Below are 21,205 nucleotides of genomic sequence, written 5' to 3'. Positions count from 1 at the left end.
GGTTGGCTATAACAACACCTGTGCCAAAATATCCAACAAACACTGGCTTCTCTGGTGTTATCACTTAAATGTAGCTATACCCATGGGTGTCATTTGGGTTCTTGCATTGGAATTATATTGAATTCTGCTTATATCACGCTATACCCTGATAAACATAAAAGTTCAAAAAATGCTTTTGACAAGTGACAGGTTCAATGGCACAAAATCTTGGTGCGCTCTATCAGCACCATGGGCAGCGCCCTACACAATAAAGCAAGATTTAGCTAAAAACAACCAGCTGGATTGTTTCAATCTTACCGTTTCAAAAGATTTGCAGCTTCCTTGATGCTCTGTGAAATTTCCTGAGTAATCGATCATTCCATTCTCCCAAAAATCTTCTTGTAAGATCCCCCTCAAATACAAGTTGGATTAGTTGAGCTTTACTCGGGTGCAGCACGCTTCTTCTGTGCTGACTGAACACGTTTGTCAAAGTGGAAAATTAGTTATCGCATGTAGCTGTGGACGTCCCAAAAGGAACTCAATAATGCCCACAATCGGCGACAAATATATTCGATTTCTTGCCAGCTGCCCATCATTAACAAGTGTTGACACTGATGTTCCCATAGCACTTCAAACTAGTTTTTATTTCCACAGTGCAGTGCATTTCAAGTGCTCTTTGCTTGATGCATGCCTAGCCAATACTTTGGTACTATCAATAGCATTCTTCCAGTTAGAATACCCAGTTTGGGTGAAGGCCTTGTCTACGTTAGCATTGGACCCAACACAGAACTTTCGATATGAGAAACAAAATGCAGCATCTGCAGTAACCGAGTATTCCAGCCACTCTCTTCCTATGAACCAGTCGCTATTAAATGAATGTTTTTGGACAGAATACCTGTGGCTAGGGTAGGATTCTAGGTTAACCTGGGCTGGCTCCTCTGTTCCAAGAGCCATTATGGCGACACTTGCGGAAGGGTGGGTAGGTTCTGCACACGGAGCTAGCTGGAGCTCGGGAGCATCAGTGGTTTGATGCTGCTGCTGCTCTTCGCTCTCCTCCTTTGTTTGGATACTTTGGCAAAGCCAATTTCTGATATCCATCATGGCAGATTAGCTGGTTCGAGCTAGCTAAATAGGCTAAGGCTAATAACACTAACACGTTTTACAGCTATAACTAAGAGTGAAGCAGTTTCAACGGTAAACTTGACCCCGCCCTTTTAAATCAAAATCAAATATTACAGTCGGAGGCTTATCACGGTATTCACTTAGCCTACAACAGAGATGAGAGATGAGAAGCGTTTTTTCCCGCTTTTATGGAAACCCAAAGGAGTTCTACCTAACCGCCCAGTGGCTTTCCATTGCCCCTGTCACGGTTTCGGCCGAGGCTGCTCCTCCTCCTGGTTCGGGCAGGCATCGGCGGTCGTCGTCCCCGGAGTACTAGCTGCCACCGATCTATGTTTCATGTTCGTTTGGTTTGGTCTTGATGTTGTACACCTGTGTCTAGTTAGTCCTCATTAGTGTTCTATTTAAGTCTCGTTGGGTGTGTCTGTGTTTGTGTGTGATTATTTTCTGTCGTGTGTTGTGCTTGTTTTTTCGCTCGGTTGAGTTTCACTCCACTTTGTTGGAGCGTTTACGCACCTGTTTAGTGCGCCTTTTGTTTGTGTCGCCTTCGTGCGTCGTTTCGCCTTCGGGCAAGTTTTGTTCGTATTTTCCTTGTTGGAATTTGTACTAAAGTCTTTTGGACTATACTTCGGTGTCCTGCGCTTGATTCCACCACTACACCCACCTACAGCATTCTTGACAGAATCACACACCATTAAGAATGGAATCAGCAGGAGCCGCAGCAGCCCAGGCGACGCTGGAGGACAAGGTCCGGGAACAAAGTGACCAGATCCTGCAGATGGGGTCCGCACTGCAGGAGGTGATCACCACCATCCGAGGCTGGGGGACTCCTCCACCGCCATCCTCCATGCCAGCACCATCGGCCAGTCAGCCCATTTCCGTTCCGGAACACCGAGGAGTTCGACTCTCACTCCCGAGGGCCTACGATGGGACCGCGGCCGGGTGTCAGGGATTCCTTCTCCAGGTGGAGCTGTACCTGGCCACCGTGCACCCGGCGCACTCGGGACATGAGAGCGTGTCCGCCCTGATCTCCTGCCTTTCCGGGAAGGCGTTGGAATGGGCCAACGCGGAGTGGAGGAGGATCGACGCGGATACCATCACCTACGACGAGTTCTCCCGCCGCTTCAGGGCGGTGTTTGACCATCCCCCGGAGGGGAAAGCGGCGGGGGAGCGTCTGGTCTTCCTCCGGCAGGGGAGGAGGAGTGCCCAGGAGTTCGCCCTAGAATTCCGTACTCTAGCGGCAGATGCAGGGTGGAATGAGCGGGCTCTCGTCGATCACTACAGATGTAGTCTTCGCGAGGACGTCCGTCGGGAGCTGGCCTGTAGGGACACCAGCCTCTCGTTCGACCAGTTGGTCGACATGTCCATCAGGCTGGATAACCTGCTAGCTACCCGCGGACGTTCCGAGGGGGGTCCGTCCATTTCACCCTCCAGCGCCTCCGAGCCGTGCCCCATGGAGCTCGGGGGCGCTGGCGCTAGAGAGCGGAGGAGGAAGAGCCCGAGGGGGCCTGTCTCCTGCACCAAGTGCGGTCGTGGAGGGCACACTGCGGCCAGGTGCTGGGGAGGGTTCTCCGAGGGAGAGGACAACAGGCCACGCACTGGGGGGGCCTCCCAGGTGAGTAGACGCCCTGCTTACCCAGAGCTTTCTGTTGCGCACTTTTGTATACCTGTTGGTTTTCCACAGGTTGCACCTCATTCCCAGCATAAGGCGCTAGTAGATTCAGGCGCAGCTGGGAATTTTGTTGATCGAAAGTTTTGTTTAGAGTTAGGGATCCCTCTCCTGCCTGTTGACAAACCTTTTCCCGTACATGCCTTAGATAGCCGCCCGTTGGGGTCGGGGTTGATCAGGGAGGTCACAGCGCCACTTAGGATGTGTGCGCAGGGGGGTCATGAAGAGACTATACAGCTGTATCTGATCGACTCTCCTGCGTACCCAGTGGTGCTGGGGATTCCCTGGTTAAGCACCCATAACCCTGCTATTTCGTGGCAACAGAGGGCTCTCGATGGGTGGTCTGCTCAGTGTGAGGGGCGATGTCTGGGTGTTTCCGTGGGGGCGACTTCGGTGGAAAGTCCAAACCAAGTGCCCGCACTGCACATTCCGCCTGAATATGGGGATTTAGCTCTTGTGTTTAGCAAAACTAGGGCAACGCAGTTGCCTCCCCATAGACAGGGGGATTGTGCGATTGATCTCCAGGCAGGAGCAGCGCTCCCACGGAGCCATGTGTATCCTTTGTCTCAAGAGGAGAGGAAAGCTATGGAGACTTACATAGCCCAATCTTTGAGACAGGGATACATTCGGCCTTCCATTTCCCCCGCCTCTTCGAGTTTCTTTTTTGTGAAAAAGAAAGATGGAGGGTTGCGCCCGTGCATTGATTACCGTGGTCTCAATCAGATTACTGTGAAATACAGTTATCCACTCCCTCTGATTGCGACCATGACGGAGTCATTGCATGGGGCGCGGTTTTTCACAAAATTGGATCTCAGGAGCGCGTATAACTTGGTGCGCATTAGGGAGGGCGATGAATGGAAAACGGCGTTTAGTACCACGTCAGGTCATTTCGAGTATCTTGTCATGCCATATGGGTTGATGAATGCTCCATCAGTCTTCCAATCCTTCGTAGATGACATTTTCCGGGATATGCAGGGACAAGGGGTGGTCGTGTACATTGATGATATTCTGGTGTACTCGTCTACCCGAGCCGAGCATATAACCCTGGTGCGACGGGTATTGAGGAGGCTGTTGGAGCACGACCTATATGTCAAGGCAGAGAAATGTCTGTTTTTCCAGGAGTCGGTCTCCTTTTTGGGTTATCGGTTGTCCGCGTCAGGGGTGAGAATGGAGGTGGATCGTGTGTCTGCTGTGCGTAATTGGCAAACTCCAACCACTGTAAAAGAGGTGCAGCAGTTCTTGGGTTTTGCGAATTACTACCGGAGGTTTATCCGGGGTTTTGGACAGGTGGCAGCTCCCATCACGTCCCTTCTGAAGGGGGGTCCGGTGCGCCTGCAGTGGTCAGCTGATGCGGACAGGGCCTTTGGGAGACTGAAGGACCTGTTTACGTCGGCTCCGGTGCTGGCGCATCCGGATCCCACAATTCCATTTCAGGTTGAGGTGGACGCGTCTGAGGCTGGTATAGGGGCCGTTCTCTCTCAACGGTCCGGCTCGCCACCTAAACTCCGCCCCTGTGCTTTTTACTCCAAAAAGCTCAGCCCGGCGGAGCGTAACTATGACGTTGGGGACAGGGAGCTGTTAGCTGTAGTTCAAGCCCTTAAGGTGTGGAGGCATTGGCTTGAGGGGGCTCAACACCCTTTCCTCATTTTGACTGACCATCGGAACCTGGAGTACATCCGGGCAGCGAGGAGACTGAACCCTCGCCAGGCTCGATGGAATATGTTTCTCACCAGGTTCGTATTTAAAATCACGTACATCCCTGGGTCCCAGAATGGTAAGGCAGATGCACTGTCCCGGCGGTATGACACGGAGGAGAGGTCCGTTGAGCCTACTCCCATACTACCGGAGTCTTGCCTTGTGGCACCGGTGGTGTGGGAGGTCGATGCCGAGATCGAGCGAGCGTTGCGTACAGACCCCAGCCCTCCACAATGTCCCGAGGGTCGGAGGTACGTTCCGCTCGAGATTCGGGATCGACTCATCTACTGGGCTCACACGTCACCCTCCTCTGGACATCCGGGTATTGGCCGGACAGTGCATTGCCTTAGCACTAAATACTGGTGGCCTACTTTGGCTAGGGATGTGAGGGTTTACGTCTCCTCCTGCTCGGTGTGCGCCCAGTGTAAGGCGCCCCGACATCTGCCCAGGGGTAAGTTACAGCCCCTACCCGTTCCACAACGACCATGGTCCCACCTCTCGGTGGATTTTGTAACAGACCTTCCCCTCTCTCAGGGGAATACCACCATCCTGGTCGTTGTGGACCGGTTCTCTAAGGCCTGTCGTCTTCTCCCTATGTCGGGTCTTCCTACTGCCCTACAGACCGCTGAGGCCCTATTTACCCACGTATTCCGGCATTACGGGGTCCCCGAGGATATAGTGTCTGATCGAGGCCCTCAGTTTACCTCCCGTGTGTGGAGAGCGTTTATGGAGCGTCTGGGGGTCTCGGTTAGCCTTACCTCGGGGTACCACCCGGAGAGTAATGGGCAGGTAGAACGTGTTAACCAGGATGTGGGTAGGTTTATGAGGTCGTATTGCCAGGACCGGCCTGAGGAGTGGGCGCGTTACATTCCCTGGGCCGAGATGGCCCAGAACTCTCTCCGCCACTCCTCTACTAACCTAACCCCTTTCCAAATACAAACAGCATTCTTGACAGCCCCCCTGCTGCAACCTGGTCTCAGAGCATTTTGTATTATTCTGTACGTAAATCTGTGAAACTCCATTTAGTATGATATGTTACATTTCGTATGGTATGTATTAATCTGAGAATGTCCATCATCAATTTTCATATGATATGTTATGATTTCCAATTTCTCTGATATGTTCCGAATTTGCTAAATGTACAATATGTTATGAATTTGCAAAAGGTACAATATGTTTTTGACTTATCACTGCAATACATATTTTTTGGGGGCAACTCGTGCGAATTGACATAGAAATATTGAGTTATAGACCTGTCATTCTCATTGAAAGCAAGTCTAAGAAGTGTAGATATGTTCTATGTGCACTAGTTCTATGCTTCCCGTTCTTAAGTTTAGTTTCTGCATCTTTTACTTTGGGTTTTGTACACCAGTTTCAAACAGATGAAAATACAATATTTTTGGTTACGGAAAATATATTTCACAATGGTTAGATGGTACCATGATTCTCCACACAACGACTGCTTGTTTTGTCACAAACTGAAATTAGGCAAACTATTAGAATTTTAGCAACCAGGAAATGGCTGAGCGTTTTTTGCATATTGCACCTTTAAGTAACCTTATGTCTTATGTTACCATACCAAACGTAACATATCATACTAATTTGAGTGACCCGGATTTACTTTTACTATGTTACGTCTAGTCTATGAGACCAGGCTGTCTACATACAGGGACACAGTGCAGCAGAGATACAGAATTCTTTGGTGAGCCAACCTGTCACTCAATCCTTTTAACTTATTTGCAATTTTTTTATAGGGACATAAAACTAATACTGAGGGGGCTAAAGTTTGAACTGTGGGGGCTAAACCCCCTTTAGCTCCCTCGTGGCCCCGGTCAGATTTCTGAGGTGCATGACGCCCCTGATCGTGTGTGTCTGTGTGTGTCTGTGTGTCTGTGTGTGTGTGTGTGTGTGTGTGTGTGTGTGCGTGTGTGTGTCTGTGTGTGTCTGTGTGTGACTGTGTGTGACTGTGTGTGACTGTGTGTGTCTGTGTGTGTCTGTGTGTATATCAGTGGAGGCTGCTGAGGGGAGGGCGACTCATAATAATGGCTGGAACGGAGCAAATGGCAACCACCTGGAAATCATGTGGTTGATGTATCTGATACCATTCCACTAATTCTGCTACAGCCATTACCATGAACCCGTCCTCCCCATTTAAGGTGCCACCAACCTCCTGTGGTATGTGTAGCCCCTGAGGCAAACATCCTATGAAGCCTGTACTAGTTTATCTAGCGGCTAGTGTGATTGAGGGCGATAGAGGCCAAAGCTCAGCAGGGAGGCAGAGGGGGAGCGAGGGAGGGAGATAAAAAGGACAGAGGGAGCTACTGTGGCTATATGGCTCGAGGGATAAATAACAGAGGTTAAAGGACTGGAAAGGTCATTCTATATCCACCCAGAGTCAATCGCTGATCTATACATTAACCCCAACTGTTTCGACAGCTCACTTTAAGCTGTTGAGTCAATTGCCTGATAGGCTGCCAATCACATTGGGTGATGGTATGGGATGTGATTGTGGATAGACTGACTCACCCACACAGACTCAATAATATACACTCAGGGATGGAGGAGAACAAAGGGTTAGGTAACCCTGACGAAAAAGTTGGTTCATCACAAAGTGCTCGTGGTGAGCGAGAAGGATTAAAACAGTTTAGGTTTGATCAGAGGTCTCTTTCTCTCAAACACATGTACACACACACACAGGCAGAAAAACATGCATACCTTTGATTCTCGTTTGGCGGTGACAGTCATAATTACAGACCTCTTGACCATACCCATGTTCCTGTCATGCTCGTCGCTACAAGTTAATATTCACTTCTAATGTTTTACCCCCCATTAAAACTCAGACACACCGGTAAGATTGTCAAACGTTTGCCTGCCGACAGTACTTAGCACCTCTGAACAGTGTCGGCAGTCAATCTCTTTTGTGTTCACACAGCAAAGACCTTGGATATCGTCAGCCACTCAGCCTTGTTAAAATTCTCCAGAAGGTTGAAGTGTTTGGCATTGCATGGCATATATAAATATCTGTGCGTTTGGCTAATGGGCTTTCTGCGCTAATGTTGCTATTTTGTAGAAAGCCCTTGTTGATACTAGCCTGATGGCCACAGCTACATAACTACCTAGCAAGAAACATTTTAATGATGAAGAAACAATTTAATTCACTCTCCATAATCCCATACTGCCAGTGCCAGCCCATAGTCAAATGTTTAGCTAGCTAGCTAGCTAACGTAAGTATATTCACTAGCTAGCACAACATGGCTAGCTGTGACTTAATTATAATGTCAATACTAGCTACAGTGGTTAGCTAGCTTGGGGGAAGTATTTAGTGTTGTGTGCATTTAGTGTATTGTCATTGAGTCTGTGCACTTGGCTACCATCCCATAGCCTTCATTGCATATGAAGTGAGACTGGCTCATCTGTGGCTGTGTGGAGAAAATTCCCTTTTTTCCTTATTTTTTTGTTGGCTCCCCCACGTTCGTGCTCTCTAATTGGCTCAAAGTCAAGTTGTTGGCCACTGGCGAGCATTGCGATTCTACAAGTAGAATCGGTAGGTTTGTCGCTACTGAGTCGCTACTGAGTCTTTCAAGAGAAGGAATGGCCACCCACTGTGATAAGTACCTATCGGCAATCTATCGGCAGTGAGTTTCATGCTTTAATGTTCACTTCCAATGTTTTACCCCTCTTCCTCACTGTGATCCCTGCAACAGTGCCCGTGGCAAAGCCAACAGGCAAATTAATAAAGATCATATTCTGATGACTTGCCTCACCATTCAGTTATAGCTGTTAGTTCAGTTATTTCTGTGGCCACAGCTGAGGGCTATAAGAACTATGACAAATGAATTGGCTACAAATTAATTGGCTATTCAAATACAAGACTGCTTTCTTGAAAAAAAGATGTTCATCTCAATGTGATTTGCATGGTTAAATAAAATAAAATATTCTAAATGTACTATACCTACCTATATGTCAGACAAAATATGCAACCTAATTCAATGAACACACATATGTATGTGCCATCTACCTTAGACACACACACACACATACGTATGAGAGCTCTTGGTGGTCTGGTTTAGGTGGGGTTCGTTTGGGACTGGCCGAGTCAGTCCAGACCGCAGGGCGTGGATCATCCCCTGCTTGACTGGTCATAGGTTGCTTCCCAAATGGCACCCTATTCCTCATGTAGTGCACTACTTTATATAGGACTCTGGTCAAATATAGTGCACTATATAGGGAATAGGGTGGCATTTGGGACGCAAACACTAGACCTGATCCTGAACCACAAAGAACCACTAAGAGTGGGCAGAAACTAATGAGGCCCAAAGCCCAGGTGCCTGTAAATCTGACTCAGGACCTGTGTTTATAGCTCTAAAATCCACACCACACAAGGCTGCAATGGATAGATGGATGGACTCACTGTCCCTGAGCAGTGATGTCACCACCACCACCAAAACTAGACTAAACTTAACTAGTCTGCGTGGGGGTAGTGTGTTGGTTACAGGACTGATGTGGTTTGTGCGTGTGACGTCTTACTGACCCGCATTGTCAGGGGATGCATGATTTTTCCAACCTGCTAGTCTATGAATGAGCATAACAAACAAGTGAGGAAATGAGTTGGGAGAATGTTTGTGCCACATCCTGACTTTCTCTGTTAGTACTAACGCTGTGGAGGAAATCAAAGGGCATGACACCTCATCCCATTTGATCTCTCTTTAGGCTTGTAGTCAAATGAAACCAAGCACACTAAGACGAGGATCTGGGAGAGAGAATTAAATACTGTAGCTTAAACTCAATTAAGATTAAAAGTACCTACTCAAATTGGAGATGCAGAAAAAAAAATTAACTATGGAAATAATGTTCCAGGAGGGGGAAATTCTCAAATTTGTTCTCAAACAAGCAACACAAGACCAGAAGTAAAGGTCAGAAGAGAGATGGCATGTAGCGGCTGACCGTCGATTTTCAGATTGTATGGATCGTCTAGAAGCTCAGCCATTAGTGATGGACTAATTAGGGTTTAGAGTCGAGTGACCTAGTGGTCTCCTGCACCGATCGAAGTGAAGATTCATGAATAAGTAAGTGCAGTGGCTGCTTTGCCGCTTAATTAGCAAAGCAGAAAAAACGCCTACTCCCAAGAGAACAACCCAGTCTGGTTTTAAAGGGCTGGGCTATCAACAGCGCTCGCCTTCCTCCTTCCAGCACTGATTGATGGAGAGCTAAATTGAATCTCTAATCATCACCACACTTTTAGCCCCCGGTCCCATAGGGATTCAGAGGGGGCAAAAGTGGCTTTGGGGTAATGTTTTCAGATCCGTCTTCTGACACCAATGGTATAAACATTGACCCCCTTGTTCACTGACCATTCCCATCTGGTCGGGGGGTTATTTGACCCCACTGTGTGTTCCTGCTCACTTTCATGTCCCTGGCGATTGGTTTCACACTCTTCAACGTTCTGCCGGGTATTGAAAACCTGCTACACCTCAAGTGCCTTGCACTTAGGCACCCTCCGACCCCCTACAGCAACAGATTGAATTACAGCCCATTGACATCCTCGTGTGTTTTCCTACATTTGTACTAATCTCTCCTTTTGTGATGTCTGACAAATGAGGAACCTGTTCTTGGAGAAGCCAAGGGCGATGGGGACAGGTTGAAAGAGAACGCCATGGCAAACATGTCATGTAAGTGTCAGTGCTTGAACTCAAACTGCATGTTTTGCATACAGTCACGTCATTTCGCGTTCACATGAAACAATGTCACAGAACGAGGCAGAGACCTGCAGACTCCTCTTTCCGCTTCAATAGAGGAAGTGAGTCGTCTGACTGTCAGCCCTTATGAACAAGTGGACACAACAAAGGACCATGGGGCAGTAAATAGCCCTGTCTCCTAGCTTCTGGGATTTCTATATCACAAGGCTGGCAGATAACGGGAAGGGAAAATATTACTACAATTACAACCAAACTCAGATAAGGTTCATTCAAAGGGGGGAAGGAGTGAAGAAGAGCAAAGGGAAGGTAATAAATAAATTATTAAAGGATGGGAATCAGGGGTACAGTAAAGGGTGGGAAAGGACAGAATGAAAGAGTGACAGGGAGATGAAGAAAGAGAAAGTAAACAGAGGAGATAAAGAGAAGCATTGTCTACTGTGGTTTGTTTAAAAGTCTACCTGTTTGAATGAGGACCGGTGAACCTTTCGTTCTTCCTCTTTGGCATACCACAGTGCCAAGCTGTCTACCCAGCTACAAGCTCAGGGCCTAAACGGCTGCCTGTGGATAAGCCCACTGAGTTCTGTTTACGCACTAAATCATCACAGAAGGTATACAGCCCTATAGTTCCTTGAATTAGGCGATAATAAAAGTTATTGGACAGTATAATCTCATAACCGGCTGAGCAAAAGCAAACAATGCCTTTTGAATTTTTGCCCTAGCACTACATAGCTGATTATCTTGCAGTCTCTCTGTCTATTTCTCTCCTTCTATCTCTCCATCTATCTCTCTTGCAGTCTCTCTCACTCTCTCTCTGACATGGTCAGAGATGCTGTCTTGAAAATTATGGCACAATGTTGCCATTGATCGGCACTCGGTTGTTTTGTCAGATTCATTAAAAACACTGGCGGATTCCTTCCAGCCTGCATCACAGCCCAGACTTTTCATCTGGTAACAGGGTGGTGAGCGAGAGAGAGAAAGAGAGACGGAGGGAGGGAAAAAAATAAAGAGTGCTGGATCTTTCTTCCCAGGCTAGAGCTGGATTAAGCTAATCTAATTGAAGATGTAGCGGATACAGTAGATATGTGGCACTGGTCCAAGGCAGGAGATAAAATCTCCCTTCTCTGATGCTCACACCTTCCCAGAGCCCACCACCATCCCCAACCCCCTTTACCCCTCCTTCCTCACCCCCTCTTCCCCACTAATTTTACCACAGCTCCCCCCAATCTCACCTCGGTCACTCTGTCCTGCATTGTCAACACTCTCAACACCCTTTGAAATAAACTGGCTGGCCAATACTGAACAAGTAGCTTTCTCTCTGCCTCTCTGCTTCTCTCGCTCTGTCACTCTCTTTATTTCTCTGTTGCTCTCTCTCTCTCGCTCTGTTCAGGTTCAGGTTCAATAACTGATAAGCCTTTCGACTACGGCTCAGCGGAGAACCAGAGTGCGGAGCTCAACCCTGCAATCATACATCTCTCACCCGGCATGGGAGGCTTCTCGCAGGGCAGGGGGTTTGTGGATAATCCCTGTAGAAAAGGGCAGCCCTGGGTGAACACTCTCACTGCCTTGCAGATGTAGCTATCTACTGGACCCATGCCTATGGGTCGAAAGGCTTTGATACACACAATCTGTGAGCTGGTGTGGTGGTGTGGACCCCAGAAGGTGAAGGGAAGTTCAGTCACCATATGGTTTCATCTTAACTAGATAAAGGTATATAGCGTATTTCTCTTTCTCTCTCTACTATCCATGTCTATCTTCATCTCTTTCTCTAGCTCCATCAACCACTATATTCCAGTGAATCCTTTAAGCGAGGGGTCTTTGAACTGTCTGCTTGTTTCAAACCCCTTCCCCATGGGGATGGAGAAATTGAGAGAGGGGCAATGAATGGATCCGTCCGATTGATTAATTAGGAATAGGGGGATTGGATCTGGGCACTGAACCTGGTTAAGTGGGAGGTGGTGTGTGTGGGAGGGATGTGTGTGTGTGGGGGGGCTGTTAGTAGCCTGACTGGGCACAGAGGGAAGGGGTTGACATATTTCGTTCAGTCCTTTTATCTTCTAGGTTTTACAACATCTACCAATGATAATAATAGAAGTCACATCAGTTTTGATCAAACCACTCTCAGAAATGCCATTCTTTCAAATGCTACACTAAGATTGAATCCTTCAAAAAGATATCTGCACACTCTTCACAAACACTTGACATGGACACTCATTCGCTGCGTGATTACAGCTTGCCCTAGATAAACAATCTACAGAGGAAACATTAATATGTAAATAAATCACAATGACAAGACATCTCCTGTGAGGAGATTACTACAGATAGGGGTCCCTTAGGCGTATATATTAAACCTATTGCCTTGGATTGCGTAAAGCATTTCATTCCACTATAATAGAGAAACTTATCTCAATAGCCCTGTGGGGGAGAGCACTCTGTGCCACCCAGAGGGGCTTGTGCCACTGAAAATACACTGTGTTCACACACACACACATACACACTCAGAGACAAAGACCAAACATGCATACACATAGTCAGAGAAACACACACACCACACACACACACACTTCACAGCTCCCTCAGTCCCGTCTCCCCAATTGGAGAGGTGTCAGATCGGCTACGCAGTAAAACAATGTCTGCCTCAACTCAACACCAAGACATTTGGTGTTTTAGTGCACAGGATGCACGAAAGACAAAAAGTTGCCTCACCGGTTTGGCTTTTGCATTTTTGTCTTTTTCCCCTAACTTGGTATGCTTATTCATGCATTTATTCATGCATTTATTCACGTCTTTAACGTTCAATGCAAAGGTTAGCAGAACGCTTCCCACAGACAAAACCTTCAGGAGGTTGTAGTGGGAACTGGGACGATTATCGTCACTCTCGACTATCGTACATTCTGTGCAAGCTGCATCACGTTGAGAAACCCTGTTTAAGTCATTAAGAGTGAGTACCATCAACGTCGGTAAGTGGTAATAGGGGGTATGGTAAAGTCTGCACCCGTTCATGAGAAGAAGCTTCCTTTTGGCAGTGTGTGTTGTTTGAAGTGTAGATTGCGAGCAGGTGGAGCTGGTTGTTTTAAGTCTTAGGAGAAGGAGTGAGCGGATGGAGTTTTAGTGCCCGCTGTAACTCTCGACTCCCATGCCATGAAGATACACACAGGCACATTGAACATACACACACACACCACCATTCACACACACACAATACACACTCGCTTCACACATCTAGTCCCCTTAATCAAAGTGGACATTCACACCTAGCACACTAGCTACGACTTCAGTCGGGGCCTCCAAGATCCCCTATCATCACACCTTCTCTTTATGGCAGTCATTTTGAAAAGTAGCTAAATGTGTTGCCAGTCTTTAAAACTTCTCCAAAATACAACCAAGTACCCGGAGCTAAAGCTTACATTCAACTCCCATCATCAACTATTTCAATATGTTAAAAATATCTCAGAGTTGGCCCCTTTTCTTCTTTCTCTTACATTTTAACAAGACTTGCGAAGCTGAAACCAGGTGATGGCCTTTTCCCTCCAGGCACTCAATTTTGGAACGGCCGACAGATGTGACTTTTTTTTTAAAAAGACAAATATCAAAGATCCCTTTCTGCTCCATCAGCAAAATGTGTTACAAGAGCCTGTAGCTCGTAAAAAATGGAGGGGGGGGGGGGGCTGAATTGGATCAAACCACTGTGCATTGCAGAAGGAGAAGTCTGCTCGGCTCTCGCCAAGCGACTCTCGGCAGAGTAATGACCGTGGCATGCCCATAAAGTGTGTTAGTCATCTCCCCCGAGTGCACCCGACCTACATGTGAATAGCACATTGGCCCTGAACTGCTAGCTGGCGGCGAGTGATGCTCAAGCACACTTCAGCGCTATTGGCTTGTCTGTTTGTGTCCTCGCATTAGTGTTTATGTGTGTTGACAGGCATGAGTGGCTGTGCATGCATATTTCCCTGTACAATAAATACACATCACCACTGGTTTCCTTTTTCATCCTTATTCCATTTTTATTCAACCAAGCTGGACTTAGAGCATGGCCCCAAGGGTTTGATTTTGTTTGGGCAGCCATTGTTACTGAGTAACAAGACTGGCTTGGTTAAGATGCAGTGACTGCCTTGTTTTGACCCGATAGAAGGTCAAAGGGCGTAGGTCCTCCATTGCAGCAGAAGAAAACACACTGGGGCCTAACAGAGCCACGTTCAGCAGTCAAACGCTGTGGAACGATGCAGATAGAAATGTCATGAAATAGAGACGACACGATTCCTTATTCTAGATGTCAGAGAGGCAAGTTTGTTTTACATAACATTTTCTATCTGATCATTCTACAACGTTGTTCCCAGCTGAACGCACCCCCATTCTAACCCAAGCGAGTTGTGACACATGGTCATTTCAGCTGCGCTTTATGGACGTCCGATGTGGAAGGGGCCTATAAAATGCCTACTTTGATGGCAGTTCATATTATGTCTACCATTTCATCAGAATTTTGAAACTCATTAATATGGTTCCAGTTGGATGGAAACATATATTTTTTTTAAACGACAGTGGACTAAGGGCCAAGTGGTAACACATCCACCCTGCACGCACATACCCACACTCATTTTTAGTCACACATTTTCGGTTGAAAAACTTTTATAGTCGAATTGAAAGGGAAAAACCCCAGAGAAAACACCTTCTGACTTTGACAGTGACTAAAAAGGTAAAGGAGTGGCGCTACTACCCTAACGTCAGCCGCCGTCTTGTGACTTTGTTTAGGTGGCTTGAGCTGTCTCTGTTGGCCTTGGCAGTTGGCACAGTGATATAAGACACGGTCCAAAAGCTGTGCCACAGCCACCCATCTCGCTCTCCCCAGACAGAGTGCAAGTCCTCTCTCTCCTTCTCTTTATTTCAGTCCCTCTCTTTTCTGTCTCCCTCCTCTCCCTCATTCCGCTTGACTGGCTGTAGACAGCACCAGTGGGAATTTGGCAGCGGGCAGGCCCAGACACATTTGCTCCTCACGCTCTCAGGAGCAAGTGTTAAAGACTTTCTATTCGACAAGACCCTTCATCAGCTGCAGGACAGCCCTTTAGAGGAAGAAAGGGGAATCTCCGTAAGCACACACACACACACACACACACACAGGAAGGTCTGCAACCAAGCACTTCTGCATTAATTAGCCAGCCATTCACTTCACAGCACAATCCATCCAGAATATTCTGTCCTTATGGCGTCCAAAATGTAGGCTTTACAGTAACCCTTATAGACCCACTGTCCATATTGTCCATCCATGAAGGTCACCTAGTTTTCTTTTATGACATAGAAGTTCCTGGAGTGCGAGTGTTGTATACGGATATGTGGATATGTGAGCAAACGTTTGTGTGCTACGTGAGCCGTACCATCAGCATTCACATCCCACCAGGCACACACTGGTTGAATCAATGTTGAACCAAAGTGGTATAGACGTTGAATTGACGTCTGTGCCGAGTGGGATGTGAACATTCCCATGAGCGCTCCTGAGTCCCATAGCATCTATAAGCCTGTCAGCTCTCTCTTTCTCGCTGCACAGCCCTTCACCCCACCAACCAACCCCCATCTGAGCTCCTTACGCCAATCTGAACCAAAGACACTGTACATCTGTTCAACATGGCCTCTCCTTAGCATGTGACCTTCAACTCAATGGGGCCCTATCTAACCTATACAGGGCCAGAGTGGGGAAGATGCCATTGTTTTCCAGATCTTTATGAAAATATCAACTTTTTACGTTTTTATTCTTCTCTTATAGAGGATTTGACAATTCCAGGCTGAATCATGATTTGACAATTGTGAAAATAAATTGGATTATAATGATGGAATCATAACATTGTAGTTTTACATTAATTATACTACTATTATAAGTATCATCATCACCAGTATCATTCCTAATATTATTGCCATTAGATTATAAGAGCTCAATTACTCTAAAATCCAACAAATTCAGATTAAATTGTTTACTTAATTATATTGCTTTTGAACTTAACTAAAGTTTATAATATTTCTGACAGACAAAATGTTTCACATGAAAAATTATCACTATGAAATGATTTGTTATGCATTAATTATAGTCTAACAATATAGTGTATTGTATTTTTAATAATGGCCAAACTCTACATGAAAAGAAAATGTTCAATAAACAAAATTAGATGATAAAATAGGCTACAACTATAATTCACGGAATGGAAAAACAGAGACCATAACCGTATAGTAATAAACCTATATACTATCAATTTATGAAAAACCAAAAGGCTTCATAAATAAACTAGGCTTTTCGTAATTAATCAATCTAAACTAAAAACTGAAATTATTAAAACAAATTCACCCACGTAATTCAGAGCGGCCTACGTGGCAGTTAGATTGGCCAACTCATCCCCTGTCTATCAGCCAGACCATTTGATTCCAACTGCCTATTATTAAATTGCTTTAATTGGTGCACTTCAACGTTTCATTCTGTGGACTCGACTGCAATAAAGACCTGCCCTCTAATAGATTGTAAGGCCAGGGACTTCAACTGGTCCCAAGTCGCATTTGGTTCACAGACGATAGGAAGGAAGCCAATCTCTTGCATCACTCTGTTGATTTTCAGGTTAAAGGCCTAAGCAGCGCGGTTGTCCTTGATCAATTAAGCCACATCGATTGCGACACTCTGGCTGTAGAGGGGAGTTGAAATAATTAATACTTTCAATAGTTCAACAAAGCATGCAACCCAAGAGCCAGTTTATACAAAGTATTAAAGTATAAAATATTGATAATAAATTAAATTATGATATTATTAGCATAGGCTATACATATAATGAGGCTATTATAATATAATTATAACAATTAGTTTTATAACAAACTGCACAAATAAATAAATAAATCCAAAGCACGCAATTAAATCCACTGTACTTTTTAGCCATGTATTTCTCATTTTGGTTTGGACAGTATTTTGTTTAGGCCTAATGGAGTCAATCTAATATATATATATATAACAATAACCAGTGGACAGGAGTCTACATTCTGTCGATTCTGTCACATTCAACAGTGCCCCAGAAAGGTCTCCATATTGAAAGTGCTAGTTGCGGCTTATTGTGTATTGTTTTACAAATTCAGGCCCACGCCTCTCCGCCGTCCATTTCCCCTCTCGACCCCTAAGAGGGTTTGGTTGTTACAGTTGTTAACCTTAGTACTAATCTTTATTTTGTCCATTAAATAATGTCCATTACTATCCCTAACAACGTTTGTTGAGCATTTACCTTTGAATGCATAGGCCTATGTAACATAGATTCTCTGAGGTGTGCGCTCTGCAAGTGATCTCTCTGGACGCAGTAAAACGTGTACAAAAATCCAAGTTCATTCAAACAGAATAGGCCTGTCGCATGTTCTAGAAAAGCTGGGTAAGGCTTTCCTTAATTTTACCCAGAACAAGTTTATGCCATTGGCATGAGACAGAAAGATTATGCCATTGGCATGGGCTAAATATGGTGAAAAACGAATCAAAGCTTATAATCAGCACTTTAGTTGGGGGAAATCCATACAAAATAAACTTGATAAGGTTTGCACCTGTAAGACAATCTACAAACATGCAAGCAGTGAAAATGGTAAGTCAAATCAGTTCCAGTAAATTACACGGCTTCAAAACACTGGTGTTGTGAGGTTAGCTACACACTGTCTGGGAATTCATCAACTGAGGAGGGGAGGGTGGGCTAATGGAAAACGAAGTTCAACGTACTTGAATTGAAAATGCTTCTCCCTTCTCTCGAAAAACAATAGGCTGCAAGGTGAAGGATGGGACCTATAAGTGAAATTAAATACGCGTCAAAGTGGGCAAACGCGGTTCCAGATTGCTTGCAAATCGTGATAGATGTTGTTGTGTATGCTGTGTGCACCGCTAACATATCTGCTTCTGCCTCTATCATAAACCTCTATCATAAACATACTTTACAATGGGGAAAGATTAAGGAATCCCCCGGTGCACTAACATGTCATCGGGACAATTTATGTCTCAGATGGGGCGCGGAGAAAACCGATAGTCACAGAGCTTCATCCAAACAACTCCCGGTTGTTGGCCACTTTATCTATGTAGCCATGTACAGTAGAGTAGGCCTCGCGAAGTCAAGGGCATTTTAAAGCCAACCATATTGCGTAAAAACGCTCAATATGGCTGGAATATGAATTGTTTTGACAGCTATAAAAGTACTGAATAGTCTATACTGAAAAAATATTTGCTTAGGCCTACATTGAAGGTGCGAAAGATAGCCAGGTGTAGCCTGATTCATACATGCGCCTTTGCTTTTGTTTCTGAATAAATAAAGGAGAATCTTCGTCATTTAATGACTTTATTGGTTGAGTTGAAAAACGGACTATTGCCACAATATCCATGGCTCATTTTTGTTAAGCAAAATATTAAGCTGTAGTCACATCGTCACACTATGACATTTAGGCCTAGTTCATGTGTCCACAATTAGGCCACGCAATAGACCTATGGGGGTATCAATTTATTTAATTAATCAGGAATATGCTCATGAATAATTGAACATATTCAACGGAATCGTGAACGGGGATGCGAGCCTACGAAAAAACATGACCTATAACGCAAAAAAACTAAAGGTATTTTCTTTTCAATAGGCTATAGAAAAAGTATTATCCAAAACGGTGCAGTGTTACCTTGTTAGTAGCGGCTGTAAATTGGGTAAAATATGGGCATTCTCTCGTTTATAGTTCCTGGTCAGACCAGACGCTCCATGTGGTCGTGTATTGGTCCCCCGGCGGTCGCCTCTCCCGGAATCACCACAAACTAGGGTCCCTCTCAGAAAAGTCTCCAGCGCATGTCATAAATCACCTGGCCATGTTAAACGCTTAGCTAAGCCCCAAACCAGGTCAGCGAAGAGAAATGTATGGCATCACTTATGGTGGAAATAGGTTGTTCTAACGAAATACATCAACTTCAGCCAAAATCTGCACCCAGAATTTCGGTGCCGTTATATACCCTGACACACCACTCAAAATGAGTGCCTCCAACTAGGCCTATCTTGAATGCTACCTCGTACCGGTGGAATAACAGGCCTAATATAGGCTACATAGGCTAGGTGAACATGAGGATACCAATTCATAATCTACCGCTTCTTTTTGACATGAGTTGGTCTATAATCTACCTTATACAGACTGATTGCGGGCACCAATGAAACAACAAAGCTTATCAGATAAGCCATATAGGTCTACATTATTTTGACCCACGCTATAGCCTACTTCACGTTACCACAACTTCAAAGGCCGACTATGAAAACAACAGAACAACCGATTGTTTAAAACACTGTCTAAACGTAATTATGTTATAATCACGCACAAATGTAATGTAATTTTATATTATGATCTGAAATCGGGTCAAGGCTCGTTCGTAATAAATGATCCCAAGAATCAGAAAACAGTGCATGCTATTCGGTTTCTCTCTCAAGTAGAATCGAAGTTCAACACCGTGGAAAGCTTATCTTATCAGTGTAAATTCAAAGGAGTTGAAAATGTATTGACAAGTCATGAAAGTAGACAAGAAAGCTGTCCTACTTTTCTAGTGGCAACAGTAACACAAACCAGCCGGGTAGCCTACAAGCCGCCTTGCTACGGCGATAGCCTACAAACTGGCCCATTCAAACGCACTGTGTGCCAGACCTGTTTCCCCATTCTACACCAATGAATAAATGTTCCACTGTTAGACAATACAACGCTTTTCGTTTTCATATGTTTGCTGCATAACATAAAAAAAATACTAAATTCGCTAATATTGCTCTACATATTAACGAATGCAATTAAAATATATTTCACTGTGATTTTGTAGACAAATAGTGTATTATCCCAATTTACATGACTCAAACGCCTTGCTTGCAATTAATCATCATTCAATAGCAAAAATAGCTACAATTAGGCTACACCTTGATGTAATGGTTTGAAAGCAAAAACTGCTTAAAAAGTACTTAATAGGCTTCTTGTCAAACTGATCCACTATTTTATGCAATTCTGAACCTTCCAAAATACTAGAATAAATTATAGTGTCTGCGGCACCAATTGCGCTGCATACCCGGGGAGCTGCAACCTACATAGAGCTCCGACTCCCCGTTGAGATATAGGCTAGTGTTGCGCTAATTTCCTTAGGGTAAGAATGAAAAGGCAAGCATCAAGGAGAATGAATGATCTTAACGAGAAAAATACACAACTATCCTTGAAAGGATATGACTGGTGAGCATTACAAATGTGTATTGAAAATGGGCAATGGTAAGGCACTTGGGGTTGTTTGGGGTTGTCTGCCATTGCGCAAAGCTATCTGTGGGAGCCAGTTAATTTCTGTTCAAAATGTTCTCTCAGAGCCTGATAAAATAAAATAATCTCGTTTAAAATGCTAAAATAAAAATAAGAGAGCTATAGCTCGATGAGGGATAAACTTGTGTTACTCGGCTTCGGCAACTACCAATAAGGTAGTAGCCCATTGACGGACCTCATGAGAGCTTCGGCGTAGTTAAAACCCAGGGCAAACAGGGTCTTAATGCAAATCCAAAAACCAGTAGCCAATAATAAACCACGAAAAATATGAATGTGTCTTACCTTCAACAGCTGACGCCATGGGAAGCAAGAGGCTACATAAAACCAGAAAGTAATCCATTGTCATAAGGCAGTCAGCTTGGACATGAAATAAAGCCAGGGGAGAGAGGGAGGGAGGAATACAATCCGAGGTGTTCCGATGCTCCACGCACCCAGTCTAACCGCGTCTAGCACCCAAACCCAGAGTTACCTCCATAAAACCAACAAGAAAAATATAAATATGAGGGAGGTTTGAGAAGCTTTGTGCAATCTAGGATCCCTCTCCTTTTTCAATAATTTCCAATGGGTTTATGCAAGAAACGGGAACGGGCAAAAGTTGTCCAACCCGTAGACTTCGCATTTGGCAATCACCGAAGAGAAGTTGCCCCGTTCCCAACAACCATTCGGTAAAATCCCCGATAATGTTTGTTATTATCGATATGCAGGGGTATGTAAATCCGTTTCACGGGGTCCGTCGGGAATAATCCAAATACTT

At 45.1% G+C, this 21,205-nt stretch overlaps 1 protein-coding gene across 3 annotated transcripts in view; it reads right to left on the bottom strand.

Moving 5' to 3' along the window:
* Positions 1–20,797, bottom strand: part of LOC311130481 (ephrin type-B receptor 3-like) — a gene marked incomplete at its 5' end in the record, with an annotated part of 101,758 nt that extends 80,961 nt beyond the window's left edge. For all 3 annotated transcript variants that reach the window (XM_084163218.1, XM_084163219.1, XM_084163220.1), the window contains one exon: positions 20,734–20,797. In XM_084163218.1, the coding sequence (XP_084019344.1) occupies positions 20,734–20,797 (64 nt within the window). The remainder of the gene's footprint in view (positions 1–20,733) is intronic.
* Between the last annotated feature and the right edge of the window lie 408 nt (positions 20,798–21,205).

This window comes from Coregonus lavaretus (genome assembly GCF_964263955.1).
Source record: "Coregonus lavaretus genome assembly, chromosome: 6".
Lineage (NCBI taxonomy): Eukaryota > Metazoa > Chordata > Actinopteri > Salmoniformes > Salmonidae > Coregonus > Coregonus lavaretus.
Note: the sequence above shows the minus strand (reverse complement) of the source record. Positions and strands in the feature narration are given on the sequence as shown.